The following is a 12,148-nucleotide window of genomic DNA, read 5'->3' on the forward strand; positions in this document are numbered from 1 at the left end:
AGCAGTTGAGTGCTGGGCTGCAAAGTTGCCTGCAGCCTCTGCAGCACCGGTTCGATCCCCGGCCACCGGGCGAGGGTCCCATGGCGCGCAGACCTCTTCTGCCGCCCGCTGCTCCCCTCAGCAGTGTACTTTGGTCCTTCTGCCTGTTCTGCTCCCCACTCTGGCTCTGGTGAATTCTCTCACCCTCCCGAGCTTCTGACTGTATCCAGTACTTGTATAAATAAATAAATAAATCTTTAAAAAAAATAGTTTTATTTAATGTACTTCAGTTCTTTTCTGTGCTTTCCCATGGATAATGTATTGGTGTCAGTGAATGAAATAGTTTTCACATCAGCTATGGTTAAAACCATTATACCCTCCCAAAGGCAGATTAATGAGAGTATTCTCACTCTTAGCCAGCCTGTGGCCTCTCCTGAAGGATGTCAATGTTAGACCTTCTTCTCTTCTCCTTAAATCCACCTTTTTTCTCTTGCTACCAGCAACTTCCTAGTTCAGATCTTTTTATTTATTTATTTATTTATTTAAGATTTATTTATGCATACAAGAGCTGGGGTACAGGCCAGAGGTGTGGGGGGTGAGAGAATTCACCAGAGACAGAGTGGGAAACAGCACAGGCAGATGACCAAAGTATACTGCTGAGGAGAGCAGCGTGTGAGTCAGGAGACGTCTGCTGCGCCATGTGGGTTCTCCCTGGTCGGCCGGGGATCGAACTCGTGCTGCAGAGGCTGCGGACAGCTTCGTAGGTTGCGTCTTAACTCCTTGTGCCACCAGGGAGGCCCCAGATCTTTTTAGATGACAACCACTATAACCTCACTTTTCCTCTTTTCAATTGTGTGCTAATGAAAAATTTTCTTAGGAAAGTGAAAATTATACCACTATCTGCCCCCAAATCTTCAGCAACTATTCACTGATTAAAAGATAAAAACAATCTCAATAAATTGCTATTTAAGACCCTGTTCACAGCATTTTGCTTTTGCACCAAACCGTACTCTTCGCTAGACCGTTTGTTTTCCCTGCCTTCCTGCCACATCTTTGTCAGCCAAGAAATGCTTTGTTTTTACCGTCAGCATGCTTTGAAATCCTGTCTATTTGTTAAGGCTCATCTCAAACATTTGTGTTTTCTGAGATGGCCTGGAGTCTTCTATCTGAATGTGCGTGTTCCCCCTATTCTCCTCAGTTCCTGTAGCATTTTAAAGCTCTGGGACTGCTTCCATAAGCCACTTGGTGGTTTTGTTGTATAGATTGAAATTGAGTGTTTTATGTATAGCATTGTTACTTATATGAAAAAACAGGTCATTTACTCAGTTTTCTTCATTACTATTTTCTTGTTTTTATTCACAATTGTTCTTTTTCACTACTTCCTTATGATGCCTAAGCCTTTTATTATTTTAATTGGAATAACAATACAGAGTAATGATGATTAGGTTTATTTAAAATGTGTTATGTCTTCAGATTCTCCCATTTCCTCTGGTATTCTTTCTGTTGTTGAAATGCCTTCTCCAGTTAATTGGCCTATTTTAGTGTTCTGGACTTTCTCATTAAGAGAATTTATTTTCACATAGTAAATTAGTTTGGCAAAGCTATTAGTGATTACTTTCTGATGTTAGTGATTAAAAAAACAAATACTTTGCATGTCTTATCCATTTTTCTTTCAGCAAAAATGCATTTTGTAAATTCTGTCAGTTTCAGTAGAATTTAAATACCTTCTGAATTTAAATGCCTTCTGTCTTTGTATAGCCTTATTGACAGCTTTTTATTGGACTCTGCTCCTCTCAATGTCACTATGTCCCCAACTGGAGACTTTCTAGCCACTTCCCATGTGGACCACCTTGGAATTTATCTATGGTGAGTGTTTTCATACAGTTCTGTTTTGGGTAAAGAAGAGAAGGAAGATAATATTGTCAGATATAGTTGTTGACATAGTCATTTAGCTTTTTTTTTTTTTTAATATTCAAAAGGGCAGGCTCACTTAAAAAGGAAAGGGAGGTAAAGGACATTTGCACAGAAACAAGTGGGCAGAAAGAGCTGCCCCCTAAAAGGGACAGGTTTGCCAAAAGAGAGGCCTGCATAGTGACAGGTGGGCAGTCTTGGGTGGAAAGCTGCCTTTGCTGCTTTGCAAAGGGAGAAGGTTGATGAAGAGAAGCACCTGCGTAATGCCCACAGGTGGGCAGGAGAGCTTGTCTTCATTTAAGTTTTTAAAAAAAAAAAAAATGTATAAAATGGAAATGTCAAAGTTAACCCTGAAAGTTAATTCAGTCTATGACTGATTCAACATCTGCTTTCCAATTTAGTTTTGCCAAGTCATATCCTAAAACACATAGTTTGTTTTTATTTGTTTGGCTTTTGTTTTCTGAAAGGGTAAGTGAATTTAAAGCTTCAGAAAGGAAAAGAGGAGTCCATAGCCAGGCCTTGACTTTCCTGCCATCTCCCCACTACTTACTGCTTTATGATCATGGCCTGTCGGTTTTCAACTTCAACCTACTTTTTCTATAAAATCAGGCACAAATGTAGGATAGTGCTTTCTAAGATTCATTCTAATTACATAATTATTCATGACTATACCTTTATATTTATGGTAATGTTTTAATTCCACTGATAAGCCTGTAAGAATCTGTGGTCATTCAAAATAAATGTCATATCCTCTTGATCTAGAAAAAATTTTGTCTTTCCTCAGTTCAGATGTCTTAATTGTTTTAGCTCTTATTGAGGTAGAGAAAAAATTTAATCCTTTTCTAACTATAAAATTTTATAATTGGATTTTTAAGATAAAAAAGTAGATTCAATATATGAGAAATAACTTTTGGTGCTCTTAATAAGCAAAATGAGTATATCCTAGAATTCATGAGGATTGGTCAAAATAAGAATAGTAGCTATGGGACCTGAGCAGCACAAGTATATAATACTGATAGTAATATAACTTAGAACCTGAGATTCCCAATTTTTATTTTCCATTCCAGATTCATGATTGGATGGGAGAGACAGTTTGATTAGCCAGCTTTGGGATAGGCATTTGTATCTTAATCATCCAAGGCCATCATGCTGGGTCAAATAATAGAAACATGGCCAGTTAGGAGACCATTTTAGAGAAAGGGAAATCTATGACTATTCAGTCACCCTGAAGATCTAATGAGTTCATCTTTTATGATGATTTATTTGAACGAAAGTTGACATTTGTTAAAACAATAATCTATATGGAACTAATAGAAGTCTTATTCACTTAAGTATTATCTACTACTTTGCTCTCAAATGATACAAAATAAAGACTCATTATTATGTACATCTTTCTTGTGATAACATCTGTGACATGAGTTAAAGCATTTTCAAATTAATGCTATCTATCTATGAGGTCTTTTCTTATGCTTAGAATTTGTAGTTAAATTCAAGATTTATGCACTTTATTACTAATTGAAGTCTCTGAAAAAGCTTTTTTAATTAAAATATTGCTTATGTTTTTATTTGTCAGGTCCAACATTTCCCTGTATTCAGTTGTTTCATTGCGGCCACTTCCTGTAGATTATGTTCCTTCAGTAGTGACACTACCTGGTACTTGTCAAACACAAGGTAATCAAAAATAGTAAAATAATTTTTGGATGTAATATCATTTACCTAACATTGTTACTGAAGGTAAAGTTAAGTACATTTAAAGTACTTTTTAACATTTCATGAACTTATACAAAAATATTACTGATTTTGTATTGATAGCTAGTCATATCCCAGTAGAGAGTTGTTTTGGGTCTTGGAATGGGAGTTGTCATGTATATGAAAAAATAAGTATAAAAGGAGGGGGTAAGGAAATATTTCTGGAATTTATAAGACTGTAGTGAGTGAGCATGTTATGAAATACAAATGGATTTGAAATGAATTATTAATATATTGCTTTTATGATAAAAATCTCATTTTCATTAATTACCTTATTTTTTTTTCTTTAAGATGTAGAATTATCAGAAGAAACTATAGAACAAAATGATGAAATGGTGACGTATGATTCCCCAGAACAACTCAACGAGCAGTTGGTGACATTATCACTTCTCCCTGAGTCACGGTGGAAAAACCTTCTTAATCTGGATGTTATTAAGGTAATATTATAGTGCACTTAGAATTGGCCCCTAAAGATACATTTCAGAAGCATTTCTTTAGCAGCAGTAGCTTCCCCTACTTAGAGGGCTTAAGAAGAGGCGTAATTAATGACTAGGGTAGCAAGAACACCATTTAATTGAATGTGATTAATTGAACTGTGATTATCACTGTTTTATATTTATATAGAGACCTTGAAAGCACTCAGCAGACCTATAAATAAAGCAAAAGTCCAGCTTGTAATGCATAACTGTTAGAAATTGGATGTTTCAAATCTAGTCTATTGAACTACTTTTTAAGCTTATCAAACAGGGTGGGGGGATTGCTGCCATAATATGGGATTTTTTTATTCTTAGGCATTTGGGAACTAGATGACTTTCACCAGTCATCTAGTTCTAAGTAGCCTCTTTATCATTAAGGAATTTACAGTTTTACATGAGAAAAGGATGATTATGGCATAAATTAGTGGTTTTCAAAGCAAGTTTCATGATCCCCATTTGTGAGTAGCAAAAGCAATTGAGAGGAATAGACTAGACAATTTCAGAGGTTATCCCTTCCTCTAGTAAGGTAAGTTTTGGTTTCCTCAAGCTAAACTTAGTACCAGAAAAGATAATGTGTGTCTTGGTTAAGAATAAAGAAGGTGGCATATTAATTTTCCTCACAGAACATAGAAATACTTCTTTTTGCTTGCTTTTTGAGAGATTAGATGTCAACATAAAGATATGCTGCCTAGGGGCCCCCTAGATGGTTGAGCGCTGCACTGTGAAGCTGTCTGCAGCCTCTGCAGCGCGGGTTCGATCCCAGCCGGCCGGCCAGCTGGTGAGAATCCCGAATGGCGTGGCAGACCTCTCCTGTCTCTCCTGCTGCTCCCCTCAGCAGTGTGTTTCGTTAGTCTGCCTGTTCTGTTTCCTGCTTTGTCTCCGGTGAATCCTCTTACCCTCCCGTGCATCTGGCCTGTATCCTGGTTCTTGTATAAAAATAAATAAATCTTTAAAAAAAAAAAAAAAAAGATATGCTGTCTAAAAGCATAGTGTATCTCCATCATGTTGTCTGACCTGTCAGGTCTGAAACGAATACTTCTAAAATAGTTTTAAAAGTGCAGGCGCTGGAAGGGATCATGCTCAGCGAAATAAGCCAAAAAGAAAAAGAAAAATACCGGATGGTCTCACTCATAGCAGGAATCTAGAAAACTTAAATAAGGGACCAGGAAAATGAATAACTATAAGAAAGTGAAAATCAAAATCAACAAAAAACTATGAACCAGAGACACTTTTAGGGGGGCGGGGGCGGGAGGGGAGGGATTGGGGTCAGAATGGGGGGCTGCAATTGTATGGGGAATATAACAATAAAATTTATAAAAAAAAAAAAAAAAGCAGTGCATTAAGAAATACAAGTATATGAGTATGAAGGGAACAATCAGAATAATGCCCTTAAATTAATTGAGCTAAGTTTTTGGACTACTCTGCCTCTTGCTAAATATAGTTTGTTCTACACCAAATCTTAATATAGAAACCTGAGTGGATGATCTTTAGGAAAGAAGTCTGCTAAAACCTGTAGTCTTTTAATTTTCTACTAAATGAAAGAAGTTAGAATTTTCGTATTTTCCCTGTACTAGGCACTAGATAATGTTTCTGAACTTTGGGGGGGGGGGGGACAGCCTCTTTATCATTAAGGAATTTACATTAAGGAATTATATCATTAAGGAATTATATATTTTATATATAAATAATTTTCAGAGGCCTATGGTGCTTCTCCAGATGCTTTTATTTACAACTCAGTGACTGTTCCCCTTCAAACTCAAGATCAGTGAGTTAGAAGGACAGTGTAAATTTTATAGTTTCTTCTATTCCAAAGGACATGATTACACTGCTGCAGTTGGCAGCAGTTTATCTTGCTTTCATATAATGTCTTTTATGCTGTACCTTCATGAAGTCACAGGTATTCCTGGCTTTCTTTCATAAAATCTCCGTGGGGTTATAGAACTACTAAAGAATGGAAAAGGAAACTTTCAGTGGAGGTGTCCCTGATAAAATTTTAGTAAAACTTGAGATGTTTTATAAAATAGCAATAGTGTTCTCTTAGAAATGCAAAGGAAAAAAATGCAGTATGCTTCACAAAAAAAAAAAAATTCACTAGTTTACTTTTTTTTTTAAAGATTAATTTTATTTTATTTATGCATACAAGGACTGGGGTGTAGGCCAGAGGTGCAAGGAGGGGCGTGAGAGTATTCACCAGACAGTAGGGAGCAGAACAGGCAGATCTACTGAGATCTACTGCTGAGAGGAGCAGTGGGTGAGACAGAAGAGGTCTGCTGTGCCATATGGGTCAGCTCCCTGGCCTGCGATTGAACGCGTGCCGCAGTGGCTGGTGATAGCTTGATAGCGCTGAGACTTTAGCCCCTTTGCCACCAGGGAGGCCCTAGTTTACTTCTAATGGCAAAGTCTACTGACTCCAAATTTCTTTCAGAGAAAAGAAATTTGAAAAACTGTTGAGGAGTTATGTTAATTTTGCTTTCTAGCTCATTTTGCAAAGAAAAGAAAAGTTGTATTTTTTTTTTTAAAGATTTTATTTTATTTATACAAGCATGGGGTACAGTCAGAAGCGCAGGAGGGCGAGAGAATTCACCAGAGGCAGAGCGGAGAGCAGAGCAGGCAGACTGACAAAGTACACTGCTGAGGGGAGCAGCGGGTGGCAGGAGAAGTCTGCACGCCATGTGGAACCCTCGCCCGGGGGCCGGGGATCGAACCGGCTTTGCAGAAGCTGCGGGCAGCTTCACAACCCAGCGCTCAACCGCTGCGCCACCAGGGAGGCCCAGAAAAGTTGTATTTAAAGTGTAAAAGTTCAGATTGACTTAATTCTTCAACTAAATATTAATGTTTCTGGAGGGCTGCACTGGTAAGCCCACTTTAAGGATATCTGTGGTACTGGTCTGATGAGATTTTATTTTTGTATTCTCATCTGAAAAACTTTCCTTCCTTTTTTACTTTTAGGTGTTGTTTTAAAATTGATTTGAAATTTAATATTAGAAACCGATAAGGTTATTACTTACTTGAAATATTTGTCTCATTTTTTCTTTATCAGAAAAAGAATAAACCAAAGGAACCACCCAAAGTACCCAAATCAGCACCATTTTTTATCCCAACGGTTCCTGGTCTTGTGCCTAGATATGCTGCACCTGAGCAAAATAATGATCCCCAACAGGTAAAAACCAATTGGAACATTCTAAGTATATTTGGTATATTTTTGTGTTGTGTATTTCTCTTTCTTTACCAATAGCCAGTTTTACAGAAGTTATAATAAATTAATGATTATAGTAAGTTAATGATTGCTTTTAATTATAAAGTAAACCTTTTTTGATAAAAAACATTTTTGTCTTCTTTGACTAATGTCTATCTTTTTGTTGTTTAAGTCTAAAGTGGTAAATATTGGATTTTTGGCTCAAAAATCAGATTTCTGCTTGAAACTTGAAGAAGGATTGGTAAATAATGAATGTAAGTTAAATTATCAATTACATAGTATCTCTCGCTATTTTATTTTATATAAAGAGAAATCAAATGAAGTAGTGGAAGATTTTTCTGTATCTAAAAGAAGGTAGTAAAATTGAAAGGACTGAATTTTTGGTTTTATTCTGAAGTAACTTTAGCTTTTGTATGTTAAATGAATGACTCCATACTCAGAAGAGATATTACAATCTATTAAGAACGTTTCACTTTATGTATGGAATTTTTTTTTTCTTTTTTGATTATGAATAGAGTTTGCAAGAAATTTTGGATAGTCCCAAATTCTATAAAAAAGGAAATTTTTTGTAGTTTGTAGCTAATAAAATATCATTTTAGCTATACTGTATTCTTCATTTATTACAATAAATGGATAATGATAAATTATTCATTATAAATAATGAAATAGTTTCTAGCCAATAATGATAAATAGTAGTTAACAAAATCACAGTCACTCTTCTGCTTAACTTATCTAGCTTTCTGATCCAATTGCTTTTGTTTTTGTACCAGTATCTCTTTGTAAAGTGAAATAATGGTGCCATTGGGCCATTGTACATGACTAAAGAATAGCAGGACGATAGAAGGAGGAATTTGTTATATTTATGGGGGAGGGACACAAAGAAAAAAACACTTTTTAGTATATACTAGAGGATAGAAAGTAAGATTTCTTAGACTTTTGTTAGGTTTCTTTTCAGAAAGCCAAAAGCACAGTTATTCCCATTGTAATATAAATTCGTCATATAAAAATTGTAGTTAAGTATATGGATAATGTATTTGTAGGATGCTCTTATAGTAGTGCGTGATTTAAGGAAAAGAAGTCATTTTAGGGTAGGTAAGAATATGGTGGATTCTTTCCCTTCTTATATATTTCTATTGTTAGTGTTTCTTACTGATTATGTAGTACTTCTATAACTTTTATAATAAGAAAAAAAAGAAAAAATTCCCCACCCCATCGTATTTCCAGTGGTTAGTTACTGTTAATAGTTTGGTATGCACCTTTATATTCTTATATTTGGATTTTTTTCTTACTGATTTATGAGTGTGTTTTAAATATCTAATGGAAGGCATTAATTAGATTTTCTTCAGCTTTAACAGCAGGAAAAAGTTAGATCACAGAAAATACAAAATATTTAGTGCTTTTAAAATTGCTCTCATTCTTTATAGTAATTTTTATTTAATTTGGGGTTTGTTCTACTACTTAGCAGGATAAATGAAGCCTCAAAAATAATTTCCTATGTAATTTAAATACATGTTGCTTAAGATATGAAATGACAGCTAGAGTTTCCCAAGTGTAGTGATTGTAGGTAATAACTGGATTCTTTTTAAAAACTTAATGCAGATATGACTGCTGTTAACCTTCTGAAAGAATTAGGCCCTTCAGGAATTGAAACAGAGCTGCGAAGCTTGTCTCCTGATTGTGGTGGGTCTGTAGAAATCATGCAGAGCTTCTTAAAAATGATCGGGATGATGTTGGATAAAAAGCGTGATTTTGAATTAGCACAGGCATACCTTGCATTGTTTTTAAAGGTAAGTCTAACGTAAGACAGTACTTTCTAGCTTGCCTCCCAATTATAGTGTTATCTAGTAGAGCTTTCTACAAAGAATGAAATGTTCTTTTCAGTGTGGAAGCCACTGGCTGCATAAGCTGCAGAGAAATTGAAATGTGGCTTATATGATTGCTATGTGAATTTTTAACTCATTGCAATTTTGTTTTAATCCTCTGACTTTCCTGTATCATCCATTTGATCCAGAATACTAAACTATTAATTTTTGAAGTAACATTTTGGCAGTTTTTTTTATAATCGTGAAGAGAAAGTCAGATTTTACATATTTTGTTTTGTTCTGCTGATGAAATCAAAGTATTTCTCGGTAGTTTTGTCCTGGTTGAAGTGATTGGACAATAACAGAGCTGCTTTTATGACTGACTGATGTACTCTTCATGTTTATTTAATGGTTTAATAGTGTGGTGTGTGTTGAAAGTAGCTGATACTGATTTTCAGTGATATTAGATATGATTCTCCCTCTAGCCTACTAATACCTAGAATAGAATTTCATGATATAATTGTATTTAGGTAATAGCATACAGAGTTAACAAAACAAATATCAAGTTTTTTCTGCGTCCTTTTGCATATTTACCAAACTTACTTCCTGAATGTGTATTTATTTATTAAATCTTTAGAAAATACAACAAAGGGCCCATTTGTTGTTCATTACCAGTGGGTTACAATGAAAGAAGAAATAAGGAATAAGGTTAGAATTACAACCTTGCTTCTGAATCTGGATCAGGACAGCCCTAGGTTGAGGAAAGTGGTCATCTTCATTTCAGTTCTACTATGCAAGTCACAGTACCACAAAGGAATTCATACTAACAAAAATTGATTGAGAAAAGGGAAATGAGAGCTGGCATTAAATCAGCACTTAAGAAAAATTATCAGAAAATATTTTCTGAGGTTCCTTGGTAGAGATGTTGAATCCAGAATAGACAAAATTTTTGTTTTCTTGTATGTTTGGCTATCATGTTTTTTTTTTTTTTTTTTTTTCTTTTTAGTTACACCTTAAAGTGCTTCCTTCAGAGCCAGTACTCCTAGAAGAAATGACAGAGTTGTTACCACAGGTGGAAGAAAACTGGATCCATTTACAATCACTCTTCAATCAAAACATGTGTGTTTTAAATTATATAAAAAGTGCTTTGTTATAAAATTAGTCACTAAATAAATAAAAAAAACTTTTCAGTGAGTTCAATTTAACACATATCTTGTTTTCCATGTTTCAGTGTGAAAAAGTAAATGTTATATTACTGACTAGTCAGTAATTCTCCACTTTAAATGCTAACTCCCTTCTGCAAATGGAATTACACCTCTCATTTGTCTTAGGATTTAAAGAATCTACTCAAATAAATTATTTACCTATTCTCTTTGCTTTAATTACTTGTCTATGACTTTTTTTGAATTGTCATCACCAAATTAGGTTGTTTGAGAAGCTGAGTATTTTGTGTCAGGAATTGCTGAATGAAAGCGAAGATCAAACTGATATGTAGTATACTTAGAAAAGTACTTTAATGATTTGAAGAGAAACAAATGACCCCAAAACTTGCAAGCACTTTAGATCTGAGGCCTACAGCAAGGGAGGGGCAAAGAGAGGGATCAAAACAGGAAAGGGAAGAACAGAAGGGACTCTGGTGACAGTTCATGGGTGATACAGTGCTGGGAGAATTCCCCGGGTTACACTTGAAGAGAGAAACCAAATACTGTACAAGAATCAACAACAATGTAAGAAAATAAAAAAAAAAAAAGGAAAACCACACACACACACAAAGGGATGTGTGTGTGTCCCCTTGTTTTTTGTCCTTTGATGAAAACATGGGTTATTGACACTTAGAACTAACTACGTGTTTGACATGGGCACTTCCTCTTGTTGCCGAGAAGGAAGCTGCTGATGTCAACCTGGATTTTTTAACACTGCCTTAGTGCTTTCTTTGTTGTAGCCTTTCTATAAAGGGAGTTCTTTTATTAGGAATTTGAGAGGCACTTTTACAAGGCAAATTGCTGTAGGAGACAATTGATTAGATACCTAAGAGAGGTGAGGGAAATTCCAAATTACATAGATGGTATTCTGAGGCTCTTCTTCCTCAATGATGACCTTTATATTTGGGAAAAAACTTCTGACTATACGTTCTCTCACCACCATTGCGAAACAAAATAGCTCTGGGAATTTCTCTATTATCATTTCTCAAGCATCTTCTCATGTTTCAAGACTTCAGTAATATGAATTAAAAATAAGCAATTCTTAAAAGTAGTGATCTAGAAGTAGTTTTAGTTTGTACACTCAAAAGTAGTATCATTCATAAAATGGTTGTATTTAAATGTCAATACCTCGCTCATTAGGGTCAGATGATTTTACACAACAATCTCCAGAATGAACAGTCTTCACAAGGAGTTGATCAATGATGGTTTTAAATGTGGAAGTGTTTTTAATGGTGTAAAATGGAATTAGTGAACTAAGGAAATTATCTGGTATACTCTCAGTTTTGTTTTTCTTTTAGAAGTGTTATAAATTTAAAGCCATTTACTGGATTGTTAACAGGCAAGTTCTAATTCTAAAAACTTTTTCTCTCTGCCCCAAATACTATAAAGAAATGCAAGATTCTGATATACAATCATGTCCTATGCAAAGTTTGTAAATAACTAAAACAATAAATCTTCTAAATTGAAATTGTATTGCTTTGATAGATTTTTTTTAAAGATTTATTTATAAAAGCACCGGGGTACAGGCCAGATGCACAGGAGGGTGAGAAGATTCACCAGAGACAGAGCAGGGAGCAGAACAGGCAGACTACCGAAGGGAGCAGCTGAAGGGAGCAGCAGGCGTCACAGGAGAGGTCTGCTTGCCATGTGGGAATCAACCTGGCCCGCCAGGAATGGAGCTGGTGCTGCAGAGGCTGCGGACAGCTTCACAGCTGCACTCAACCCGCTTTGCCACCAGGGAGGCCCTGCTTTGATACATCTTGAACTGGATTTTCTTCTCTTTTTAAATGAGAATACAAAAGGTGAGCATTGTTTTTGTTGGAGATATCTTTA

At 35.5% G+C, this 12,148-nt stretch overlaps 1 protein-coding gene across 1 annotated transcript in view; it reads left to right on the forward strand.

Annotated features, from left to right (window-relative positions):
* Positions 1-10,320, forward strand: part of WDR36 (WD repeat domain 36) — a gene marked incomplete at its 5' end in the record, with an annotated part of 42,342 nt that extends 32,022 nt beyond the window's left edge. Inside the window, 7 exons of the mRNA XM_084233721.1 lie at positions 1,738-1,845; positions 3,464-3,561; positions 3,931-4,076; positions 7,156-7,275; positions 7,484-7,565; positions 8,911-9,098; positions 10,120-10,320. Of these exons, the coding sequence (XP_084089847.1) occupies positions 1,738-1,845; positions 3,464-3,561; positions 3,931-4,076; positions 7,156-7,275; positions 7,484-7,565; positions 8,911-9,098; positions 10,120-10,269 (892 nt within the window). The 3' untranslated portion in view covers positions 10,270-10,320. The remainder of the gene's footprint in view (positions 1-1,737; positions 1,846-3,463; positions 3,562-3,930; positions 4,077-7,155; positions 7,276-7,483; positions 7,566-8,910; positions 9,099-10,119) is intronic.
* Between the last annotated feature and the right edge of the window lie 1,828 nt (positions 10,321-12,148).

This window comes from Talpa europaea, assembly GCF_964194135.1.
Source record: "Talpa europaea genome assembly, chromosome: 5".
Lineage (NCBI taxonomy): Eukaryota > Metazoa > Chordata > Mammalia > Eulipotyphla > Talpidae > Talpa > Talpa europaea.